Source organism: Neophocaena asiaeorientalis, unplaced genomic scaffold (genome assembly GCF_003031525.2).
Source record: "Neophocaena asiaeorientalis asiaeorientalis breed wild unplaced genomic scaffold, Neophocaena_asiaeorientalis_V1.1 scaffold78, whole genome shotgun sequence".
NCBI classification, from domain to species: Eukaryota; Metazoa; Chordata; class Mammalia; order Artiodactyla; family Phocoenidae; genus Neophocaena; species Neophocaena asiaeorientalis.
The window spans coordinates 139,958-166,641 of record NW_020175018.1 but is presented as its reverse complement, the minus strand read 5'-3'; the positions used below and the strand labels follow the sequence as shown (position 1 = coordinate 166,641).

The 26,684-nt window shown below is 41.5% G+C and overlaps 2 protein-coding genes across 4 annotated transcripts in view; one reads left to right on the top strand and one right to left on the bottom strand.

Moving 5' to 3' along the window:
- Positions 1 to 8,861, bottom strand: part of SLC31A1 (solute carrier family 31 member 1) — a 29,197-nt gene extending 20,336 nt beyond the window's left edge. Inside the window, exons 1-2 of one of the 2 annotated variants that reach the window (XM_024762602.1) lie at positions 8,731 to 8,861; positions 4,480 to 4,567 (exon numbers count right to left, since the gene is read on the bottom strand). The gene's annotated coding sequence lies outside the window, so the exon portion shown is untranslated. The remainder of the gene's footprint in view (positions 1 to 4,479; positions 4,568 to 8,730) is intronic. The other variant, XM_024762601.1, reaches the window with a different exon arrangement.
- Positions 8,862 to 9,028: 167 nt separating this feature from the next.
- FKBP15 (FKBP prolyl isomerase family member 15) overlaps positions 9,029 to 26,684 on the top strand; it is a 55,950-nt gene continuing 38,294 nt past the window's right edge. For both annotated transcript variants that reach the window (XM_024762284.1, XM_024762283.1), the window contains exons 1-4: positions 9,029 to 9,221; positions 17,599 to 17,714; positions 22,671 to 22,755; positions 23,205 to 23,274. In XM_024762284.1, the coding sequence (XP_024618052.1) occupies positions 9,169 to 9,221; positions 17,599 to 17,714; positions 22,671 to 22,755; positions 23,205 to 23,274 (324 nt within the window). In that variant the 5' untranslated portion in view covers positions 9,029 to 9,168. The remainder of the gene's footprint in view (positions 9,222 to 17,598; positions 17,715 to 22,670; positions 22,756 to 23,204; positions 23,275 to 26,684) is intronic.

The following is a 26,684-nucleotide window of genomic DNA, read 5'->3' as shown; positions in this document are numbered from 1 at the left end:
ACGGGTTCGTGCCCCAGTCTGGGAGGATCCCACATGCCGCGGAGCGGCTGGGCCTGTGAGCCATGGCTGCTGAGCCTGCGTGTCTGGAGCCTGTGCTCCGCAACGGGAGAGGCCACAGCAGTGAGAGGCCCGCGTACCGCAAAAAAAAAAAAGTAGCCTCCCTCACAGGATTGTTACGAATTCACTGAGGCAACAGCATAGTGGTTAAGAGGGTAAGTTAGTTTCCTCTAATACAGGGATGACAGTAGCATCTACCTCGTGACAGTGTGCATTTAAACACCAGCTTAGCACAGTGCCTAAACACAGTAAGCCCTCGATACGTAGTCATTACCGTTACTTCTTAATCTACTGTTCTTTCTAAACTTGGCATAGGTATAATCCCCCAAATCCTTTGATTTGTCCTTCGCCCATTGCTCCATAGCTAACCTTTCTTTCTAACCTTTGCTGTTCTCATTTTAGGAGTTTTCAGAGTGTGCTAGTGAACTCTATCCACTTCACTTCACAGGGAAGGATGTTCTTCACCTATAAAGAATCAGGTGGTCAGTAATTTGTTTCAATTTGATTCCAATCTGCATTTATATTCTTTGAAATGTCTCGAAGTTTCAGGCTTCTTTCTCTCTGTTTTCTAATGATAAAGGATACTTTTTTTTTTTTTTTTTTTGCGGTACGCAGGGCTCTCACTGCTGTGGCCTCTCCTGTTGCGGAGCACAGGCTCTGGATGCGCAGGCTCAGCGGCCATGGCTCACGCGCCCAGCCGCTCTGCGGCATGTGGGATCCTCCCAGACCGGGGCACAAACCCACATCCCCTGCATAGGCAGGCGGACTCCCAACCACTGCGCCACCAGGGAAGCCCCAAGGATACTTTTTTTACGGGTGGTTTCCCCACTGCCAAACAATTCTCCAACACCAGCTGGGTGTCCTACAATTCAACTCAATTCTGACACTATCTTCTCAGAGATAGCATCAGATTACACAGATTTAGGACCCAGTCCTACAAGGCTGCTCTTCACTTCAGATGCCAATTGCAAGCCTGTGCTTGTGATCAGCTGGCTATAAATCAGAGGCTCCCACAATGCCCTCTCCTTGAGTTCTAACAAATTTGCTAGAGTGGCTCACAGAACTAAGGAAATCCATTTACCCACTAGATTACGGATTTATTACAAAGTATATTAAAGGAGATAAATCAACAGCCAGATGAAGAGATATATATAGTGAAGTCCTGAACAAAGGAGCTTCTGTCCTTGTAGGTTGGGGCCAGCATGGTGGCACTTGGAAGCATTCTGGTTCCCCAAACCCAAAGCTCTCGGAACCCTGTCCTTTTGGGTTTTTATGGAGGCTTCATTACATGGGCATGATTGATTCAATTTGGCCACTGTTGATTAAACTCAATCTTCAGCCCCTCCCTTCTCCCAGGAAGTCAGGGGCTGAAAGTTCCAACCCTCTAGTCACTTTGGTTGGCTTCACAGGCAACTAGCCCCCATCCTCAGAGAAGTCACCTTATTAACGAAAGACATCTTTATAGCTCTAGTCACTTAGGAAATTCCAAGGGTGTTAGCTCTGAGCCAGAAATGGGATGAAGACCAAATACATATTCATTATAAATCACAATATCATACTTTTTCTTATTTTTATATTTCTAAAGTCATTTCATTAGGATTTTGAGAAGGAAACGAGATATGCTCAAAGCGCCATCTTGCAATGAAAATACATACATTATAAGATGTGCCGTGGACTACTTTGCAGCCATAAACAAGAATGAGGAAGCTCTTTGTACACTGATAATGATCTCCAAGGTATCTTATGAGATGAAAAAAGAAGGGGCACTACATGCTATCCTTTGTAAAAAGTTTTGAAAGGGAAAAAAGTATATACATATTATTTGTAAACACCTATACTACCTCTGGGCATGGGGGAATAAGAAGGTAGTAACACTGTGATCCCTAGGAAGGCAACTGGTCAGATGTAGGTTGGATTAGACGCAACATTTTTCATTATACATCCCGTGTACCTTTTGAATTGTGAACCATGTGAATATATTTCCTACTAAAAAATTAAGTTATCAAGTCCAACTCCTTTATTTTACAGCTGGGGAAACTGAGGCCTAGGTCATTGAATAATGATGCTAATATACTCTTTAGTCAACTGAACCTGTAACATCTGCTTCTTGTACGTTGCTTCTGTAACACTAGGCTAGCTACTTTCCCCAACCCTCCCATTTCTCCAGATAGTTTGTCGGGAAGCAGCTAAGTAGGAGGGGTTTCTGAGCTTTATATATCCTGTTTTAGTGGCAAATAATATAGAAGCTCCTGTTTCTCTTGGCCACTCTCACCTTTCTGTACAAAGAAGATCAAGTGTACAACTACATTCTTCACAAAGGCCTTTGGAAAAGCTTTTATTTGCCTGGTCCCAATAGGACAACTCAAATCTGATATGTCAAACAAACAAACTGAAAAGGTCTTTTAGTTATGCAATGATAGTAGGGCCTAAGTCCAGTGGGGAGTGGATCTCCCAGTTACTATACTCTACTTCTCTGATACCTTTTGTTGTTGGCTAAGCCACATCCTGGAATAAAGCAATCCTGAGATGCACCCTTTTATACCCCTCTTACTGGATCCTTTTGTAGTCTTGACACATTTCCACCATGCTAATCATGAATGCTTAAGTATGATTTATGTAAAGATCTGAGTGTTTTATAAAAAGCGTGATAAGAGTAGAGACAGCCCTGGACTAGGCATCAGAGACTCTGAACTATAGACGTAAGTTTGCCATACATTAGCTATGTGACATTAAGCAAATCACCTGAACTCAACATGTACTAGTTCATTTATTACAAAATGGATATAAAAATACCCACCCTGCCAATCTCACAGGTTGTGAGGATCAAATGAAATATGTCAAAATACTTCTTAATTCTAAGGTACAGTAAATATGAGATATTATTAATGGTAGCTTGCTTTCTCATTGGAGGACAAAATTAATCTCTGAAATGAGACGTCCAAGTCACACATAGGGCTCACTTTCATGTCACTTAAAACACACAGACTCTTATAGCCTGATTTAAAGAACACTAGCTAGTTAGATATGTATAGGTTGGCAAAGCATTGTTTTAAATGCCTCTTTGTTATAATCAAAGGCAGACAAAGGTCCCCCTTGCTAAACCTTCCATTTAGTTATATTATACGGGATTTCAATCATCTATATCACAGTGTTGTTGGTTTGCCTGTGGAGAATGCTGGGAATTAATTTGGTGTGAGGCAGAAACTAGAAAACATTTTACCTTTTTCTGTTTTACTCCTCCCTCCCTCTGAGAGAAAAGTTGTTCAAAACCTCAGATAGAGGCTGCATGGCATGGTAGAAAAGTACTGGGCTAGGAATCAGGAGACCTGGGTTCTATATCTGGCTCTAGGGGTTTATTATCTGTGTGACTCGAGGAACTAGGTCTCTTCATTCATTCATTCATTCATTCATTTGTTCGTTCATTCATTCAAATTTATTGTGTACCTACTGAGTGAAGGTACTATGATGAAACCCTCTCCTCAAGAAGCACAGTCTGATGGAGAAGGGATACATACAAATAATTAAAATACAGTATGAGATGAACTAAGATATAGGTTATGCACAGGGTTGTGTGGGAACTGATAAAAAGCCATTAGAAAAGGTAGGAGACAGGAATGGGTGCCTGCGGGTACAGTTAGCAGCATTCCTCTTCTTTCATTTTATAAACTGAATGGATACATTCTAGATGCTCTAAATTGCTTCAAAATTATACAAACACTCTGTATAGTTCTATAATAACTCTACCACCTATTTAGGGAAAGACTCAAACTGGCTAAGAAAAGGTCCCGCTAACGTTTTACTGGTTGCTAGAGTTTTGCTCTTTATGTGTTCCCCCCAAATCATTTCTCTTGTTTACTTCTGTAATGCAGGTTTCTGTGTCATTATGCTGTATTGCACAATGTCCTCAGCCTACAAAAGCAGGTTGTATACAAAAGCCTGGGGCCTTTGTGCAAAGGAAAAGAGGTAGGGTGGACCCTTCTCAACCCTTTCCTTCTCTGCAGGGCTTTGTATTCCTAAGGATGGGGCCCCCCCCCCCGCTTGGGGATGTTACCTAAATCATGAAATGATATTACTCAAAGCAATGGAACTTCAAAAGCATTTCCTTCCCAGTGCATACTCTAAGATTTCTTTTGGCATAAACTGCTCACTTTAATGGATTAAGTATCAGACCCTTGCTGACTTCTCATACTTAGTCACAAACTACAGAAAACTTTTGATTTTTTTAATAGCTTTTTTATGCTAAAAGCTGCATGTGGGAGTGCAGGCATCAATCAGCAACATGCCCTCTCTCTTCCCTCCCTTTTCCCCAACCATGCCTGGCTTGCCAACTTTAAATGGCAGAGTTATCTGGGTGCTGCCTGGTTATTGACTTATCTGACATCTTCCACTAGTTGAAGTCATTCTGTCTCTGTAAACACTTACTTTTTCAGTGATAACTATGTCATCTTTTTTCTCTTTTGCAGCATGTCTGGTGAGGAAGGCAAAAAGAAGAATCAACAGCAGAGGCAAACTGGAACAAGGAGAGGAACGGACTTAAGAATCAGAGACTCTTAAGAGTTTGGTATAAATTGTTACCTTTAGAGAAGTCATTTAATTTTATTCACATTCAGTCTAGAACATTTATTTTTCTCAATTCAAAATTGAGATTATAATCAAAAGGAAAACTGGACTGAGGTCACTTAAAATAAAAAATTCTATTTCCTACTGGGCTAAGTACAAACTTGTTAGCTTGGCCTTTAAGGTATTTGACAAATATGGCCCTGGTCTCCTTTTCAACTTTAATCCACTATTTCCCTATGTATACTGTTTAAGATAACAGTAAACTATTAGCAAACTATTGCACAGAACTCTCTTAACCAATTTAACTGATCACACATTAGCCAGGCTATTCTCCAGTATCATGGGAGCAACATTTCTGCTCTCCCTCTCAGTGAAATTATGTGCTTATTGAGGGTATCAGTTGTGTTTATTCACAAAACAATTTATGCCAATTGTGTTTATTATTCTAAATATATAATTTAATAAAGTATTACATAAAGCAATGAAGTATAAGTGAGAAGAGGAAAACAACAGCAGCAGCTAATATTAACTGAGTACTTACTACCTGCCAGGCACTGTTCTAAGTGTTTTATGTGAATTGACTCATATAATCTTCATAAGAACCTTGGGAACTAGATACTATTATTGTCCCTATTTCACAAAGGAGGAGACTGAACAACATGCCCAAGGCCTATACAACTCAAAAATGGCAAAACAATTTGGCTCCAGAGCTTTAACTACTATGCTATACAAGTTGAAAGCTTAGGAAAGACTAGATAAAGATACACATAACTATGCTCCACTCTACTTTGTATGTGAAAGTAGCCACAGATAATACATAAACAAGGGAGCAAGGCTGTGTTCCAATAAAACTTTATTTACAGAAACAGGCAGCAGGCTAGGACAAGATTTAGCCCTCACACTGTAGTTTGGAGATCCCTGAGACCCACACTCCAAGAAAAGGCTTATGTCAAAAGAATGGCAAAAAGATGTTTTAAGTTTTAAGTTAAAATAAAATGTTTAAGATCTACAGGTAACTAATATCTGTATGTTCTCCCACTGCTGTGGCCTCTCCCGTTGCGGAGCACAGGCTCCGGACACGCAGGCTCAGCGGCCATGGCTCACGGGCGCAGCCGCTCCGCGGCACGTGGGATGCTCCCGGACCGGGGCACGAACCCGTGTCCCCTGCATCGGCAGGCGGACTCGCAACCACTGCGCCACCAGGGAAGCCCTGACTTACTTTTTTTCAGTTAACTTTTCCCTTCAACCTGGAAAGCCTTACTTCCACTTGGAATCCCACTCACCTTCAAAGCCCATTTTCTAACCCACACCTTCCTCCAAACTATGTAGATTTGATCTCTTCTTCCTTTGCTATCCTACAATCATTCATTTCTACTTATGAGACTTACTTTGCTATATCTTCTATTATGGCTATTTGCATACTTCAATTATCGCCATTATTCAAGTATAAGCACTTTGAGGACAGGAACAATGACTTACTCATTTTCTCATCCCAGGCAACACCCAGCACAGCGTGTATACATAGCAGGTTTCAGGTGATGTGTCTTGAATTGTGTTCTGACATTCTTCTGTTTCAGCGACTGAACAGAAAGAACACTATACCCCGCCCCCACAAACCTACGTTCAATTCATATCCCTAACACCACACCTGAGATCTAACTTGGTTATAATTTTAAACTATTAATTTTAAAATGCATCCACCAGAACAGATTAATATAGGTGTACCTGTATATAAAAATTGTCATCTAAATTGTAGCAAAATTGCTGATAATTCTAAAGGAACTGTTAAAATTGATGCTTTCTGGTTAATCTTCAGGGGGTCAATACATTTTAAAACACATCTAAAAGCTGTTTACTTAAGCAAAACAAAAATGCTTTATTCAAACATGAGACAGGGTTGTGCCTATTTACCTCCCAGCAATACTATTTGATAGATATCTGGGAGTGTCTAGGGAGCCTGGCCCAAGCTCTGAGTGAGTTAGAAGGGCTGGGACAGGCATTCAGGTTTCCTGATTCCTAGTCCAATATTCTACTTCAGGAAGACAGTGGCTTTTTAGGTACACTCAATCCTGCAGTTCAAAGCCCGGAAGACTGAGGAAGCCTCACCACTATCTTCCCCTTCCTCATACTGCCAATCAGAACCAGCAGCTGTGCCCCACAGTGGCAATCCGGGCACCCATATTTGTGGTGTTTCCATCACCAAAAAGGCTGATCCAGATTTTAGGATTCCAGCCTATCTAGAAAGGTGACTTAAACATCCTGGATAAAAACACCCCCAACTCAAGAACGCAAAATAAGGGCTCAATGATCCCATTTAGCATTTTTCCCCCCCTTCAGCATTTTTAAAAAGCACTATTCAGATGTTGTGGTGCTGGAATGACAATGACCAGTACTGGGGAGAGGGGTAAGAAAGAGCTGTTACTTATGCAGCTTATTCTTTTTTTTTTCCTGACAGTAGCCAAGCTCACATTTAACAGAGAGCTACCACAAAGGGTTCCAGTTCCAGTGCTTGGATTCCAGTTGCATCATTGCTTTAACATTGTCAGCCTTCACTGCTTTAACCATCTTAATCTGTAAAATAAACACAGGAAGCAGACAACAGCCCTATCCTTCAGTTTAACAGAGGAATACTTTACTAACAAAAATTAGACCTACATATAATATTTTTAGCTATCCTATTTCTCTTTCCCCTCCCCTAGAGCTTTAAACAATAGGAAAATCATCTTCAATTGACACAAGAGACTAAGCAACCCAGACAGCTCACAGCTGGTACAGCATTTTTATCTTTCTAGAAGCTACCTATAAAAGGCAAGAGCCATTGCTGGGCCCTCTGGGTCACACGGAAAAAAATATCCTAAGAGAATAAATTAAGAAATAAGGAAACAAGGATGAATTCCACTACTTTGTCTAACAAAGAATTAATGAGGACCCATTACGGGCAAGAAGGCATAGTGCTCTGTGACACAGGAGACACCAAGATGAATAAAACTGTTATCGTCCTTGAGGAGCTTACAATTTAGTAGAAACACACAAACTATAATAAGAAGCAGAACAAGGCAAGTGCCAAGAGGTACAAAATCTCTGGGAAGGAGCTACCAACCACTTCACTTTGATTTCATGCTAACAGATTAAAACATTCAGGTAAGGGACACCTGTTGTACTAATCTGATTGTGAGGAGAAGCCCAGAGTGAAAGTTCTCCTGAGATCTATGGAAACAGAAGCTACAGTGGGACATGATTTGCTTATCCACACTTCCGCTAAGCCAGGCCTACCCCGAGATTGTTCCAAGAATGACCCTACGTTAACCAAAGAAATTCTTATATAAGATTCAGAAAGGGTGGAAACCGGAGGCGGAGAAGTCGACAGCAATTGGTGTTGTCTTAGGTCTGTGGCAAGAAGACTAAGCAAAACCCAGGCCAAGGTTGGTGCTGGGGGTTTTCAGCTTCTGAAGTTTCCTCTTTTCCATCACCCACCCCCAGAACATTCCAGCTCTCCTGCTCATCACCTGCATAGGTGGACTCTAGGGAGGGGACTTCTCTCCAGATGTACGCCACAGTGGAGCAATAACCACTCTGTGAGAGAATACAGTACTTAAGGACTGGTAAGGTTCTTGTTGACCCGGCAGCCCGCTAATTCCCGAATCAAGAGACTAGGGATCCAGCCCCAGTCTGCCCTTTACTCTGTGTGACCTCGGACTAGTCATCCAAGTGCTTAGTTCCTCTCTTTCCCTACCTGTAAAGTCTGGGATTATGAGGAGACTGGGATTGAATTCGATGACCTCTGAGGTCTTAAAGCTTCGTGACCAGTCGGCACACGGAAGCACTGGACAAACAGCCCGTTGAATAAATAGCGAGGGCGGCCACAGGGGACAAGCGGCAGAGGGATCAGGCTGGTTTTACAGACGGGGAAACTGAGGCACGGAATACCTTGCCCCAAGGTTACTCCGGTTATGTCACTATGGGGGCCGGGCCGAAAGCTCAGGTCTCCAGACCTCCAGTTCCGGGCCCTTTTTCCCTTCGCCGAGCTGAGAAGAATGGCGTGGAGGTCCTCGTCTCGGAGGGGAAAGAACTGTGCTCGTGCCGGGGTTGCGAGAGGGGCGGGAGAGGCCTTACCTTCCCAGATCGAGTCCAGCCACCGGCGCCTCCCTCTCAGAACCTTATTCTGTCACACCCCCAGGACTCTTCAGGTGCCCCCTCCACTTGTGACCCTCTCGACGTGTCCAAGACCGCCACCGAAGCGCCGATTCCCGCCCCTACCCCGCCCCCTGCCTCTCTGGCCAATCGCCGCGCAGGGTTTCGGAGCGCCTGTGCGTCTCACCGCCTCTAAGGGCCGGAGAAGCCTTTCGTCACGCGGCGTGCCTCCCCCTCCAGGTCCTCTCATTTGCCTTCGCTCCACCTTCTCCAGAGCCTAGACTCCTCCTGGCCGAGTCACAGTGCGAGAGTTCGTCCTGCCGGAAAACAGCACGGCACGGCGGCGTTTTACGACGTCGGCGGTGAAAGGCTCTGGAAACCCTCCGACTTCTTCCCCGAAGCGGGGCGAAAGGCTGCGCGATGTTCGGTGCGGGCGACGAAGACGACACCGACTTCCTCTCGCCTAGTGGCGGGTGAGTGATACACGCGTGGAGCAGAGGGCGTGGCTGAGAGAGCCTGGCCATACGGTTGGAGGGACCGCTTTCTTATCAGACCTCTTCCCAACTTCCGGGTCCAGACCCTTGCCACATTCCGGTGCTCCACAGGTCTCAGAATCCAGGCAGAGCTCGAAGTTGTGCTGCGTCTGTCCGCCTGGATTCTGGACCTGGCATCTCCCCTGACGCGCGGTAGGACCCTGGGGTTCGACTTTTGCTTTCTGGGTCACAGTTTCTCCTTCTGTGAAATGGGGGTGATTAGTGATGAAAATACCTGTCTCAGAGTTTTTATGAGTCAGCTGGTGCCTATATGAGACTTTCTCTTTTCCGTGGGCAAGGCGGTGACACTTCAGAATTGGCGCTGGTGGGTCAGCTTCAGCATCCTTCAAGGCCTAGCTCGGATGTCACTTTTTGGTGCTTTCCTTTCTCCCACGGCCCCAGGGAGAATAAATTGCTTTCTCTTACTTATTCCCACAACTAGGTGTGCTTACCTTTATCTTTGTACACAGAACCTACTAGATTTTGAGCCCTGACAGAACGAAAACTGTTTACGTTGTTCATACTGTTCTGCGCTCGGCACGGTTCCTGGCACATAGTGAGTGCTCAGGAGGTGCCTATTGAGTGAATAATGACTGTGAAATTGCACTGTAAAGCCTAAAACCCATGTAAGAAACTGCAGTTGCTGTCCCGTGTCCCCAGTCACTATGTAAACTAGCCTGGGGTACAGGTCTTCAAGAGGCAGGGTTTTCTCTCTTCCACTTATCAATTTAGCCTTTTCCCTTATGTTGTGTCGGTAGACAGCTTGACTCCCTTCAAACTTGTGAGCTGCCAAGTTCTGATCCTTGCAGAGTTTTTCTTTGAACATCTGTTTAACCAATTTAAGAATGTACCGAAGGGCTTCCCTGGTGGCGCAGTGGTTGAGAGTCCGCCGGCCGATGCAGGGGACACGGGTTCGTGCCCCGGTCCGGCAAGATCCCACGTGCCGCGGAGCGGCTGGGCCCGTGAGCCATGGCCGCTGAGCCTGCGCGTCCGGAGCCTGTGCTCTGCAACGGGAGAGGCCACAGCAGTGAGAGGCCCGCGTACCGCAAAAAAAAAAAATGTACCGAAGAATACACCAATATATACTCCTCATTCTACGAAATATTTAGAAATATTTAGAGGTTACAAAAATGATTAAGCTGTTCTCTCTGGTCTCAGGTTGCTCCTAGTCCTGATGGAGAGTCCAGTACATGATTGACCTAAAATGACACTGGCTCTCTTTTGGTCTTAAATAGGATCTTCTGACTTACACTGTGATCAGCTCTACATTAGCCATCCTGAGTCCTCTTTTCACTCTCACTGCCCTGTTCCACCCCTACCCTCGCTTTGGATGTCCTACATCCACTTAGTTCCCCCTTGAGTTCTTTCAGTTGCTCAATTATTTTAGAGTTAAGCAGTGCTTTGGTTCCTTTTTTCCCTACTCCACCCAAAACATTCACTGTTTCCACACATCCAGCCTGTTGCTGTTGACTATGTAGTCAGCCACTTGAATTGTTTTTTCAGACACTTGTTTTGTAAATGGCTGTGCCTTTTGAAAGTTTACAAGATATACTTTATTTATTTTTAATAAATTTATTTATTTACTTATTTTTGGCTGTGTTGGGTCTTCGTTGCTGCGCGCGGGCTTTCTGTAGTTGCGCGAGCGGGGGCTCCTCTTGTTGCGGAGCGCGGCCTTGCTCGGTAGTTGTGGCTTGCGGGCTCTAGAGTACAGGCTCAGTAGTTGTGGCACACAGGCTTAGTTGCTACGTGGCATGTAAGATCTTCCCGGATCAGGGCTCGAACCCCTGTCCCTTGTGTTGGGAGGCGGATTCTTAACCACTGCACCATCAGGGAAGCCCACAATATATACTTTAAATTCACATTCTTCACTAGGTGAAAGTCTTTGAGGGAAGTCTGTAAATGAATGTTACAGCTCCCAACTTTATTTTTAATTTAATTTTTATTTTATACTGGAGTATAGTTGATTTACAATGTTGTGTTAGTTTCAGGTGTACAGCAAAGTATTTCAGTTATACATATATATATCCATTCTTTTTCAGATTCTTTTTCCATATAGGTTATTAAAGAATATTGAGTAGAGTTTAGGGCTTCCAGCTTTGATGCAACAAGCAGTACACTGCTGACTGAAAATTCCTGGGTAGATAACGTCAGTCATGTGCTCTTTTCCACGTTCCTGGCCTGAGATAAGTTCTTGGTGGCTCAGCTCTGCTGATTTCCTGTGCAGGCTCCTCAAGGACCTGAGAAACTAGTTCTAGGCAGGAGACTGTACTCCTAAACACAGACAACAGCTAATTGAATGATAAAAGGCTTAGTAAACGAAGTTATACAGGTGACTTATTTTTGTTCCCCGTAATAACCAGAAAAACAAAATCAAGTTTGAGAATACAGAAAGTTTCACCAACATTCCCTGATTCAGCTATTCCTTTGTCAGTTTTCTCTAAGGAAGTAAAACATATGACAGTAAAACATATGCGGCTGCTTTTCAGTTCCTCTTGTACAACTGTAATTTACTGTAAATATTACTTGATTATTATTTTTTAAGTATCTTGACTTAAATGTGTGACTTACTTGATTCCACTTAAGATAGTCAAGCCTAACAGAAGTGAGAGTATTAGTGCCTAGGATGGCTGTCTAGATGATTGATAATCTGTGTTCCAAATTTCCAGGCCTCTTGGTCCATGGTTAACCTAGCAATAGTAAAGTGGTAATCAGGAGGTTTGTGTTTTTGTTTTTTTTTTTGGTCTTAGCCCTTTCTTTCCATTGAGACTTTGAAATGAAGAAATATGTGAATGCCTACTAAGTATATGGTACGTGGCTTCAGCTAATATAGATAGGAATAAGGAACAGTTCCTGCCCCTAAGAAACTTCCAGTTTAGTAGTAGAATAAAACAATCCAATAATGATAATCAAAAAGCATTCTTAAGGGGCCAGTAATGTGTAGACTGGTGTTGTAGATTATATAAAAGTTATATCTAGGCAGGAACTTCCCTGGTGGTCCAGTGGTTAAGACTCCGTGCTTCCAATGCAGGGGGCGTGGGTTCGATCCCTGATTGGGGAACTAAGATCCCACATGCCACGCTGCAAAAGAAAAAAAAAAGTTATATGTAGGCAAATCTGATTAGCATAACGATGATAAATCACCAGTGTAGAGGTAGAAAAAAGAAATCTGGAACTGATCATCAGAAAGCATTTTCGGTATCTGTAAAAGATACCGAAAAGCCTGGATTCTGATGTTGATTCTGTCCCCAGTTAGGAGTGTGACTTTATGGACAAGTCACTTACCATCCTTGACTCTCCATTCCCCAGTCTATTAAATAATGGGGTTGCTCTAGGTGATCTTTGAGACTTTTCCCAATCCTGTAGTTTGTATTTTATGCTAATATCAGCTTATAGTTGCAGGTCAGTTTGTGCACTGGTCAAGCATGGTTTCTTCCTTCAAGGGGTATCTGAGTTGAATCGACATTTTAAGGTAATAGGATGTGGACACGTGTATAAAACATATTGTGTACTTACTCTGTGCAAGGTACTGTACTAAGTACTATATATACAGTATTGTATTAATTTCTTTCTGCTACTCTCTGAGGCAGTTTTTACTAATATTATACTCATTTTGCAAAGGGGAAATTAAGGCAGAGAGAGGAAAGTTGCTCAAGGTCAAATGGCTAAAAAGTAAAAGAACCTACATTTGAAATCAGGCAAGCAGATTTCCACCAGACTGCCTGTATGCCTTATTATTATTATAGAAGTAAATGTTTGATACCACAGTTTGGAAAAGAAGTACTTGAACAACTGAAAGAGTCCCCGTTTATTAAAATACATTGATAAATCATAAATGTGTGTATTACTGTTTTGTTGTTTTGTTTTTTATTTTTGGCTGCGTGGGTCTTCATTGCTGCGCGTGGGCTTTCTCTATTTGTGGTGAGCAGGGGCTACTCTTTGTTGCGGTGCGCGGGCTTCTCATTGTGGTGGCTTCTTTTTTTGCAGAGCATGGGCTCTAGGCTCATGGGTTTCAGTAGTTGTGGCATGCAGGATCCATAGTTGTGGCTCACGGGCTCTAGAGCACAGGTTCAGTAGTTGTGGTGCACGGGCTTAGTTGCTCTGCAGCATGTGGGATCTTCCCGGACCAGGGCTCGAACCCGTGTCCACTGCATTGGCAGACGGATTCTTAACCACTGCACCACCAGGGAAGTTCTGTATTACTGTTTTTAATGAGAAAAGAAAAGGAGTATAAAATTAAGGTTAGATAAGACTTTGATAACTAAATGCACAGGCTAACATTTTTTAAATTAAACAAATCTTTTTTATTTTTTGGCTGTGTTGGGTCATCGTTGCTGTGCACAGGCTTTCTCTAGTTGCGGTGAGCGGGGACTAGTCTTTGTTGCAGTGCACGGGCTTCTCATTGTGGTGCCTTCTCTTGTTACAGAACACAGGCTTTAGGCGTGTGTGCTTCAGTAGTTGCAGGCTCAGTAGTTACGGCATACAGGCCCTAGAGTGTGAGATCTTCAGTAGTTGCGGTGCATGGGCTCAGTAGTTGCAGGGTGCAGGCTCTACGGCACGGGGGCTTCAGTAGTTGTGGCTTGCGGCCTCTAGAGCGCAGGCTCAGTAGTTGTGGCACACGGGCTCAGTTGCTTCACGGCATGTGGGATCTTCCTGGACCAGGGATCAAACCCGTGTCCCCTGCATTGGCAGGCAGACTCCCAACCACTGAGCCACCAGGAAAGTCCAACGTTTATTTTTTAAATGTGATTAATGCTGGAATGACTTTTCCTATGAATTATAAACTTAGAGACTAAAGTCCAGAGTTAGCAAGCTCATTCTTGCTAACATAGTTAGGGAGATGTGTACATTTGAAAACACTTCAGAAGTGGAAAGTGTAATAATTTACAAAAAACCTATGCCCCTAAGTCTGTGTAGAGTTCATTTAAAAAAATAATAGAGAATAGAATTAATCTGAAAGATAATCAGGTTGACCTGGCTTTTGGATTGATTTTGCAATCATCAATTGGCTGGCCTTTAGGGCATCTGTGGAAACTTAGTTTACCTACAGCACTTTTGTCTTTCCATTAAAAAAAAATAAAACGCACCTGCAAAATTAAAAAAGCAAATCCAATACCCATAGTTTACTGAAGCTACCAAGGACATTCTTTCTTATCAATGATTTGTGCATAATCTGTTAATCTTAACTAGGTTCTAAGCTTTGCAAATTTTTCACGAGGTTAAAGGCATTGCTCAACTTCCTAGAATCTTATTCTTTTAGGGAATCTGCTCAGATTGCCCTGGGGAAAAGGAGAACTCTTGGTCTTTTCTAAATTTCATTAGCATTTGTTTATGTCTTAATGTAGGCCCGCACTGCTCTCTATAATTGCAATATCATTTAAACCTCTTAGTCCTTTAAAGTAGGCATTGTTGGCCCCATTTACAGGAAACTCAACACTACCTTGAGAAAACAAGGTAATAGTTTCAAATCATATTAAATTTATTTTGCAAAATGCTAGTATGTATTATACATTAAAATTATCAGGGAAAAAAGACCAAAAAAAGTTGTTGGTATGTTTCAGTATTTAACAGTAACCAATTACCATGTTAGATGATAAAGACTGAATAAGTTTTATTAATCTCTATGGAGTGTAACTCCATATAACAGCTGCTTGTTATATATCTCATGTTATAGTTTGCAATTATATAGTATATACCTAATTCCCTTGTTAGAGTATATAAGCTACTTGAAAATAGAACTGAGTTTTGCTCACCAATGTATACCCAGCACTTAACACAGTGTCTGATGCATATTTCTTGAATGAATGAAGTATAGAGTTCTGTGGGAGTCCCAAGGAAGATCACCTAACCTAGACTTTGAGATTAAGGGTCAGGTTCCAGGGGAAGAATGTTTCAGGCAGAGAGAACAGCATATCCAGAGGCTGGAGATTAGAAAGATCTTGCCTTATATGAGAAATTAAAAGTTCCACAGTGTGACTGTAGCATGCAGTTGGAGATGAGAAATGGTCAGATAGGAAGCTGGGGAGGTAAGGAGAGGTGCAGTCTTGAAGGGGCTTGTAAAACTGTCTTATGGAGTTTGGACTTTTATCTTGGTAATATTGAGGTGTCATTGAGAGTTTTAAGGAGGAAAGAGACTTGGTCAAATTTGGTTTTGAGAAAGGTCACTGTGGGTGCAGTGGGAAGGATGGATAAGAAGCAGACACGACCAGGGTAGGGAGATGAGACAGGAGGTGGCTGCAGGAATTCAAGCTCTGTAGATGTGATGATGATGGTCTGAGGTAGGGAAGTGTCAGTGAGGCTGGGGAGAAGTGAACGAGTTCAAGAAATAGCAAGTAAGATCAAATGGACTTGAGGATTGGTCATGAACACCAGGGGAAAGAAAAGTCAAGGTCGATGCCCAGATTTCAGTTTGGGTTGTGGATGTTTGCAGAAAAGGGTTAACATAGTAGACCTGAGACCGTTATCCTTAGAGAGTTTTGCTTACAGGGTTGGCTGGCAGCTGGAAACTCGATTGGTAAACGGTTCCTCACACTAAAGCTTTCCACAAATGATAAGAGCGGCTCACTGTGCCTAAACTGTTTGTACAGACAATATGGTTTATTACTGAACCTTATCTTCCTTCTGGGAGTCTAGAATTTTGGTACATGTTAGAAGGTTTCTATGTGACTAGCCCACAATAAAAAACCTTGGGAACTGAGTGTCTAATGAGCTTTCCTGGCAGACCACTCTCACATGTTGTTATAACTTATTGCTGGAGGAATATAACATGTCCTGTGTTACTCCACTGGAAGAGGACTCTTGGAATTTTGTTCCTGGTTTCCTCTGGACTTTGCTCCAGTGTGCCTTTTCCCTTTGCTGATTTTGGTGTGTATCATTTCCTTGTAATAGACCTTAGCCCTGAGTGTGTGTGTGTGTGTGTGTATATATATATATATATATATATATATTATTTTGTTCCTGGTTTCCTCTGGACTTTGCTCCAGTGTGCCTTTTCCCTTTGCTGATTTTGGTGTGTATCATTTCCTTGTAATAGACCTTAGCCCTGAGTGTGTGTGTGTGTATATATATATATATATATATATATATATATAAAATACATTATGCTATAACTGTATGGTGAGTCCAGTGAGTCCTTCTAGCAAATCACTGAGCCTGGGGGCAGTCTTGAGGATCCTGACACAAAATGTCATTCATCAAGAGAGGGAGCACAAGAGTAAGAACAGGTTTTCTGGGCAGTGGGCATTGGAAGATATGAGTTCTGGTTTGGACATGTTGCATTTATGTTCTCTGTGGGATATCTGTGTTGTCTGCACTCAGGAACAAATTCTGGGCTAGGAATACAGATTTGAGCACCATCAGAATTTGGATAGCACTGATATCAAGGTAAATAAATTAGATTGCCAAGGGAGAGTGAGTATGAAATCTTGGGGACATGGATATTTAAAGGTTGGGCAATAGTAGAAGAGTCCAAGGAGTTAAATGAGGAGCCAGAGAGATGGAAAGACAATAAGAGAGGGATCCCATTAACATTTATTGATGTCTTATTTGGGCTGGTTCCTCCTCGCACCCCTGCAGGTATCCCCACAGAAATCAGAAGAAGAGTTTGTTTAAAGAAGAACAAGTTAGTTGACAGTGTAAAAAGGCAGCATGAAAGCCAAATAAGATAAGGACCGATAAACTGTTTATTAACAAATAGGTTGTTGGTGATTTTAGTAACAGCAGTTTCAGTGGAATAGTTGGAGCATAAGATTCATCACAAGGGATGATAAAAGAATGGTTCTGCTGTGAAACATAAAAGATGAAATCATATATGGGACTATGTTTGATGCAGTAAGTTTGTAATACGTTTTTTTTTTTTTAAAGGTGGTGATTTTCTTTCTTTCTTTCTTTTTTATTTTTTGAAAGTGTGGAGTCCTAACCACTGGACCACCAGGGAATTCCCTGTAATACAGTTTTACTTCAATGTAATAAACTAGTGAAAAATAGGAAACTATGACCTGCTAAAGGCAAGAATGTACAGTTTGAAGAGACCATAGGGAGCACCTGGACTAATCACCTTAATTTACAGATGCAGAAACTGAGGTCCAGAAAGAAGAGATGCCTTGACCAAAGTCCTGTGGATGGGCAAGGTCATTTGATGCTGTTCATATCAGAGATACAATCTTGATTTCGAAGAGACTTAGTTGCCGCTTCTGTTACTGAGTGGTGGGATATATAGTCAAGGAGGTATTTGTTCGAGGTAGGAGCATGAACAGCTTTTATAATGATTCCAGGTTTGAGATATGTCAAATGAAATGTCATTTTCATTTTCTACTAACAGTACCAGATTGGCCTCTCTTTTCGGACTGGATCAGGCAGCTGCTGGCCATGGAAATGAATTCTTCCACTACACAGCCCCAAAGCAGCCTAAGAAAGGCCAGGGAACAGCACCAACAGGTAAGTTAAGAGGTTAGGATTAGCCCCGGACAGGTTAGTTGGAATGATAAACAACCTTCTAAAAGTGACATGCCAGGTCATCCCTCCTTGATCAGTCTGGCCAAGCTCACCACCAACGAGGTGCATGCTGCTCTGAGCTCTGAGATCCTGAATTCCGGCGGCTAGGTAGTATGCTTTTTTTTTTGGAAACTGATGGAGGAAGGTCACAGGCAAGCTCTTCTGCCCCATGTGGACACCACTCTCCAAAACTTTGCCCAGGGTGTTCTACGTAGGCACCGTCCAATATTTTGGCAAGAAGGAAGAGCTGCTTTTCCCATCTTTCACCTGGGTGGGTTAGATGTATGCTGACAGTGAATTTTTCCCAACTAGAGAATGATGCTCAATGCTGTATCCCCTGAACATTTCATCAGGATGAACACAAGACATATTGAATGAAAATTTGTTGAACGAAAGGAGAGAAGGGGGAACTAATATTTCTAAAAAACCTATGTGTTTGGTCTCAGGTGCTTCACCTAGATTGTCTTATTTAATTCTCACAACAATTCTGTGAAATAGGTGAGACTACCACCATTTTAGAGGCTCAGAGAGGTTTAGGCACATGGTTAAGGTCATACAGCAGTAAGTGACAGAGTTGAAATTTGAACCCTGATCTGACTCACTCCAAAGCTTGTCTGCCATCCTCTACACTTTGCTGTCTTTGTGTAAGAATCTGAAGAGGAGTGAGGGACTGATAGAAATAGCCCAGAACAGAACAGGTGGTAAGGGACATTAAATTAAATATTTGTTGAATGAAGAAGAAAGTATTGAATGTCTTTTATATGCTAGGCGCAATGCCAACACTGAGGATGTTGTTACGATATTTAGAGTCGAACAGTTGCAACAGATTCTGTACGGCCCATAGTCTAAAATATTTACTGTTTGGCCTTTACATACAATGTTTGCTGACCCCTGCTCTAAGTCTTACCTGTCACTTTTGGCAGCTTTGCTGTGGATTGCTGGCCCTGTTCTCCAAGCCATAACCTGGCCAGATTTCTAGTAGGCTATGCTTTTACATTTCCTGTGGCACATCTCTTCTCAGCAGTGTACTTCTAACTCAGTTTAAAGTGGTTGAATTAATGAATGTGGATAAAAACAAACAATCTCAGTCCCCACCCAATGAAGTAACTTGCTTTTTAAAATTAGAAAACAACAACTATGAACTAATTATACTTTTAAAGGGGAATTATAGAGGCATTTCAACTTAAAACTACTGTCTTATGTAGGCATTTACAAATAAAATAAAAACTTGCAATACAGGAGACGCTCTCTGTTCAAGGAGTATTTATATAACAAGTCTTTTTGGAAAAGGAGGTGGCTGCAGCATAGTTCTTGAATCTCTTCAGCTCTCTAGAAAAACAGCAACTGGACAAACCTTGGATAATATCTACAATAAAACCAATTGAAAAGGTATCCTCATGAACCCCCCCAATACAAGCAGGTATGGACACAAGTCTTCCATGGTGTCAACATTTGCATGGGAGAAAACAAGGAAGCAATGGGAGAATATTTAAATCTGAGAATGGGCGAACCCAAAGTGGCCAACAGGTGTTCATGGGAAATGTGGCAGGCCAAGCTGGAACTGCAAAGCATTTTGCCCATTTTAGTTATGGGTAAGTACAAGGGATTGATGATGGTGACTAGAACAGGAGCAGTCTTGCTCCTATGAAGTGTTGAAACTCATCCACTATGGTGACCTTCCAGGAGAGGTCCCCACCCTGAGTAGGACCTGCTGGGAGTGGAATTAAAATGAAGGAGGATAGGGATATTAAAAGTGAAGAAGAAAAGATCCAGATAAAAGTAGCTCTAGAGGACTTCCCTGGTGGCGCAGTGGTTGAGAGTCTGCCTGACGATGCAGGAGACACGGGTTCGTGCCCCGGTCTGGGAGGATCCCACATGCCGTGGAGTGGCTGGGCCCGTGAACCATGGCTGCTGAGCCTGTGCGTCCGGAGCCTGTGCTCCGCAACGGGAGAGGCCACAACAGTGAGAGGCCCGTGTACCGCCAGAAAAAAGTAGCCCTAGAATAGAATCAGGAAGTCTCAGGAGGAAGCCCATTCTTCCCGCTTTTTTGAACTCTGTGTTCAACAGAACAGTGAGTTCCACGAAGTTAGGAAAGCCACCCTGAGCCATGCCTCTGTCTAGAAGTTCAGAAAAGCAAATTTCACATAAAAATGAACGATAGAAAAGTATCAGAGTCAAACTCCATGCAAAGTTATAAGAGCAAGGAACAGAATAGTATCCCTACAGTGAGAGCTCTACTCTGTGAGAATGTTTCTTACTGAATAGATCAAAACTACAACCACCTATTACCATTAAGAAAATAACATAAGACATGAAATGAGAACATAAGTGAAAATTTTAAAATCTCAGAAGTAAGTGACAGGACTTAGGCAAGAATTAGAGATGTCAGAAAAATTATTTCAGAAATGAAGAGTAAACTAGAAGGAACACAAGAATGAATAAACACAACAGATTATGCCTTAAGAGAAATAGAAGGTTAACAGGAGGACGTTTTTAAAATAAGAATTAAAAAATTTAAGAGAGAAAAAGTTTTGAAAGGAAAGTGACCAATATTGAAGATAGCAAACAACTTCCAACATGTGGAATATACATATGTGTATTCCCTGAAGAATTAAAAAAAAAAAATAGGGGGGGAAAACAGGCACCTAAAACTACAATTCAAGAAAACTTTCCTTGGGAAAAAAAAAAAGATTTGAAAATACATATTAAAAGCAGTCTTCATGAACGGGGAATTCAAGAATCTGTACAATACTGATTTCCGAGAGGAAGACGTGTTTAACCAATGAGAAGATCACATGATTGTGGCATCTGACTCACTTACCCCTCTAGCAAATCCATGAACAAGGGTGTTAAGTAGGGAGATGAGAGTGTACTGGGAAAAGTTGAAACTAACCTGAAGGAGGATGCTAGGCTGACCTTGGGGAGACAGTAATTTTTCTGTGTTTCAGAGTTGGCCTGATAACTGAGGCCTTAGTTCCTCCGTTTTTTGGTATTCACTGCTTCTCAGGAGAAAAGTTTTATTGTAGCATTACATACAACTGGAAAGTACTGATTGAATTTAAAACTATGTTGTAGGTTTTTACAAAAGAATAAGGAAAACAAGAACAACCCAGACTAGGAAAATAAGCCAACAACATAAAATGGGCAATTCATCAAAATAAAACAAAGTAAATGGCCAATACAAATCTATAGAAAATGTTAAATTTCTCCTTCCCTGTAATCAATAAATGCAAATGAAAACAACAGTGAGGTGGCATTCCCCTTTCCCTAATGCCACCCGTATCCCATTGGTAAAGATTTAGAAAGATTATCTCCTCTTGCTGTCAGGGATGCAAAGCTGGCCTACTCATACTGCTGGTGGGAGTGTAAACTGGTAATGGCATTTCTCAAGGGCATTTGGGCAGGTTGTAACAAAACCTTAAAAATTTTCACACTCTTGCATGCCATAATTCCATTTCTGGGAATTAATTCTAAGAAAGTAATTAGAGGTACATGCAAAAATGTGCATTTTAAGGATGCTTATCATAGTGTTATTTATCATAGAGAAAAACTGGAAACAGCCCAAAGAAATGTCAAACAATAGGAAGTTGGATGAATTCTAGTAGAGTCAACATAGTATTTAACCATCAAAAAGTGTTTTTAGGACTATTTTGTGTTTTGGAGACTGTTTTGAAAAGTATAAGGAAATGCCTACACTAAGTGAAAAAAGGAGATTGTCAAATCATTAATTTTCTTTAAAAAAAGATGAAAAAGCTGGAAAGTTTATGTGTATAGAAAAAGGACTAGGAATAAATACATCATATTATTAATGTTTATTTTTGGGTGGTGAGATTATAGGTCATTTTTTTTATGTGTTTCTGTATTTGCTAAGTTTTCTACAGTTGTACTCTATAACGAGAAAAAGATATTTCAGTACTGTTAACAAAATTCAACTGAGTAAATTTTAAAGATCTTATTGGCTGTATTCAGTGATTCATGAATTGAGAAGCATCCAATCTAGTAGATAGGGGCTCTGACAAAATGAAAGTCCTTTATAGGCAGAAGGGAGCAGGAACCAGGCAGAAGGGGGAGTCTAGTGTAACACTAGGCAAAAAAGTGGGTTGCTTATTACAAGGTTACTTTCCTTTAGGGGATAGCAGAGGTCTATCAGACAGATTACCTAACTAGTGCTGATCAGATCATTCTGGTTTAAGATTCCATTTCTGGGGGAGCCAAAACTGTAATTATGTTGAATCTCTGGTGGGGTGGGTCTTAGCCTAAGTGACTGCATTTTGGGCCTGTTGTCTTGTTTTTAATAACAACAAAAAGAATCAAACAAGGATACTTTTGAAAATAAGTTCTTGGTTGCTGTGGCCATGCCTGTGTTCTCAACAGATTCATGTGGTGAGTGTGAATATGTTATTTACTCTAAATACACTATTTTTAAATGTTAGTGTTACTTTATACCACTGTAAAAGTAAAGTAATGGATATAATCTGAATATCATAAGTTTTCTACCCCAGAAGTAAGGGAAGGGGAAACAGTTTCATTTTTATTTATTAAAGCTGTCGAAATATTGGAAGGAGAAAAGGAAGATGGAATGTGACCTTGTTTTCTAGACAGTGCTTCTCATCCAGCCCAAAGACTTGTTTGGAGTGGAGCCAGAATCCTGGGTTCTAGTCCTAGGCTTGCTACTGTCATCGTGTAAGGCACTTGGGGGCTTAGAGCCTCAGTTTCCTCATCCCCAGACACAGCCATAGGGCCATTTTGTGGATCAAATGAGGACAATGGTCATGAAAGCATTGTAACACTAACTACAAGGTTAAAGAAGAATTTTGAAGCTGCTTTAAGGGTTAAAAATCAGTTTCAAGCAAGAAATGAATAACAACTTTGTTTTCTGCTTCATCTCTTCGTCTTCAGGATATCAGGCGACACCAAAAACAGCACCCACCACAACAGGCACTTCCACAGTATTGGTTGCAACAGCAGTCCATGCATATCGCTAGTAAGTAGCTGAGAAGGAACACTTTATAAAGTTGGTGGGAGTGTGGGTTAAGCTCCTGCATTTTGCAGTAAGCCTTTCTGTTCATTGCAAAATGGCTACTCAGTCCTGCCATAGACAAAGTATCAGTAATGCTTTTTAATGTTTCATTTGGAGAATTTTGCACACAAAACTTTGAAGAGCCATTATCTTGTGTACTCTCTCTGGGAACTGCTTATACCCTCAACAACTGCCTTTTTAAGCGCTGAAAGAAAGCCACTCCACTGAGATATCATGAATGGTAGATGTTTAAAGAGTAAAGAAGTTGTATATGAGCTTTAAATTATAAACTACTCACCTCTGTCCCTTTCTAGAGGCTGAATGACTAGATTCCCCACTTTATATGGCAGAAAAGAAAGCTGGTTCTACTTAGTTGAAGGAAGTATTAATACCTGTTTTTCTTGCTTCTATAGCACAAATGGTCAATATGTAAAGCAGGGCAAATTTGGTGCTGCAGTCCTGGGAAATCACACAGCCAGAGAGGTAAGATTGCCTCCTCGTCTCATGTATATTCACATGTCCCAAATTATCAGTGAGCCGGTTTTTATTGGGACTTGTCTGATGTCTTACATATCAGAGGATTAGATTGATTGTTTGTACTGAATGTGAATTTTTAATGTTAGATATATAATAATATTTATAGTCACATTTTGCTTACTGTTGTGTATTGAAACAAATTCAACTGCTCAAAGTCAGTAAGTTTGACCTTTGTGAAATGGATCTAGCTTAAGAATTTGGAGAGTTTCAGAGTAAACCGTTTACTGAGGACATCCTTTTTTTAGGTAGTGAACAACATTTAGTGTACCACTTAGAGCATGACCACTGTTTATCCTTTGAAAGTTTGATGAGTTGGGTAGTCGACCACACAGCAAAATATTGGTTTGAGTCAAAAAGATGTGGATAGAAGTGTGGAGACTGATTTCCTTTCGTGGGTTGTATCTAGCTTCAAATTCTGCTCCAGAAGGTTTTGAACATTGTTGAAATATGCATAAGAAATAATAGAGGGCTTCCCTGGTGGCTCAGTGGTTAAGAATCCGCCTGCCAATGCAGGGGACATGGGTTCAAGCCCTGGTCCGGGAAGATCCCACATGCCGTGGAACAGCTAAGCCCATGTGCCACAACTACTTAGCCCGCGCACCGCAACTACCGAAGCCCGCGCGCCTAGAGCCTGTGCTCCGCAACAGGAGAAGCCACTGCAATGAGAAGGCCTTGCACTGCAACGGAGAGTAGCCCCCCGCTCGCCGCAACTAGAGAAAGCCCGTGTATAGCAATGAAGACCCAACACGGCCAAAAAGTAAATAAACAAACAAATAAATTAAATAAATCTATTAAAAAAAAAAGAAATAATAGAATTTCAGAGGTCCAGGTAACATGGAGTCCATGCACCTCAGAGACTCTGAGACACTGAGAGAGAAGATGACCTGTTCAGGGTAACTAACATAATGAACAACACTCATTTGTATTATAAACAAACAAAAAGCTTAATTTTGGAAATTTGGAAACACCTATAAAAATAGTGGGTCAAGAATAACAAACACCCAGATACCCATTACCGGTCTCTAGCAGTTATTAATCTTGTTTCATCTCAACTGCAGCCTGTTTTCCTTCTTCCCCTGCTCAGATTATTTTGAGTAAATCTCCAGCATACAGTTTTAGCTATAAATATTTTAGTATGTATCTCTACAAGATAAGGATTTTAAAAAACACAACCATTATGCCATTATCACACCTAAACAAAACCTACAATACTTTGATCTCATTCACTACCAGTTAGCATTCAAATTTCCCTGATTATCTCTCTCTCTCTTTTTTTTTAAAGTTTGTTTTAATCTAATAAGGTCCATGCATTGTAGTTGGTTACTGTGTTCCTGAAATCTCTTTCATTCTCCCTTTGGGAGGTAAATAATGTCTGATTGTCTCTCATTTTGTTATGTTAGCAGCCATTGTTGATTATTATCTAGATCTATTAATTCATTAGGGGTTGCCATTTGGATTTCAAAAATCTGGTATTGGTACTTCATCACCCTTCACCTCCAGATAGGATGTAGCATGTTGTGGCAGGCAACAGTCCCACTGTGACCATTATAAAAAGACAGATAAATTGCAAAAATTATGTTTTAAAATTCATTAGAGAGCTATGGAGATTATGAGGACTAGATGAACTAAAATTTTGAGAGGAAAGAGCCAATGAGCTGAGTGTTTCCTCTTCCCTTGGGACCTTTGCTGATGCTTACGAGTAGACTAAACATCAGGTATGTCCCAAACAGAGAGAGACTACTGGGGGAAAGAGACATTGGTAAAAACTAGAGGAGCTCCAAACACAAGATTAGTTTTTCCCCATGGGACTTTTTTTTTTTTTTTTTTTGCGGTACGCGGGCCTCTCACTGTTGCGGCCTCTCCCGTTGTGGAGCACAGGCTCCAGACGCGCAGGCTCAGCGGCCATGGCTCACAGGCCCAGCCACTCCGCGGCATGTGGGATCTTCCCGGACCGGGGCATGAACCCATGCCCCCTGCATCGGCAGGCGGACTCTCAACCACTGTGCCACCAGGGAAGCCCCGCCATGGGACATTTAATGAGTTTGGGGGTGGTGTGGAAGTCCAAGGGCTGTGCCAGAAAGGCAGAGGGAAACTTCTGCAATCTTGTGGGGCATAGGAGATAAAATCCTACTGTAGGGTGGGAAAGCAACAACCTTCCTCTCAATACATTTGCTAGATTTTGAACTTCATGGGGAGGAGGCTAAAGAATCTTAGCTCAGAATCTCTGATGGGCAGAAAAGTCAAGACTGAGGAGTCAGAGACCTTCCAGACTCTTAATCAAAAGCTGACGAAGATAGTGCTCAAGAGTAGGGACAACCAGAAATGGACCAGCTCTTAATAAATCTGTGATCCTTTCCTGACCAGCTCAGTCTATAAGATTAGCTCCTCACTCTATCTGCTTCACATAGGGTAAAGAAAGTCCTTTCTGGTACAAGATTGTATATGAGCCCCCATAGTCAGTCCCTCCCTCCCTTCTGGGGTTGAATTTTAATTTCTCTGTTTGTGTGTGTGTGTGTGTGTGTGTGTGTGTGTGTAGTAAATATATAGGAGACATAAAATTTGCCATTTTAACCATTTTTAAGTGTACAGTTCAGTTGCATAAATTACATTCACAGTATTGAGCAACCGTCACCACTATTTCCATTTTTTTGTCACCCCAAACAGAAAATCTGTAATCACGAAGCAGTAACTCCCCATCCCCCTTCCCTTATTCCCTGGTAACCTCTAATCTACTTTCTATCTCTATGAATTTGCCTACCCCAGGTATTTCATATAAGTGGAATCATACAGTGTTTATCTGGCTTATTTCACTTAGCAGAATGTTTTCTCAAGATTCATCCATGTTGTAGCATGTATCAGAACTTCATTATTTTTTATGGCTGTATAATATTCTATTGTATGTATGTAACACATTTTATTTATCCATTCATCATTTGGACACTTGGTTGTTTCCACCTTTTGACTATTGTGAATAACAGGCAGTGAACATTGACGTATAAGTGTATGTTTGAGTCCCTGTTTTCAGTTCTTTGGCATGTATACTAGGAGTGAAATTTCTGTGTCATATAGTAATTCCTTGTTTAGCTTTTTGAGGAACTGCCAGACTGTTTCTACAGCATCCATACTGTTTTACATTCCCACAAGCAGTATATGAGGGTTCCAGTTTCTCTACTACCCTGCCAACACTTTATTATTTTTCCTTTTTTTTTAATAGCCATTCTAATAAGTGTGAAGTGGTACCTTATAGTGGTTTTAATTTGCATTATCCTAATGCCTAATGATGTTGAACATCTTTTCATGTACCTGTTGGCCGTTTGTATATCTTGTAGTCACCCCTCATACAAATAAAAACACCA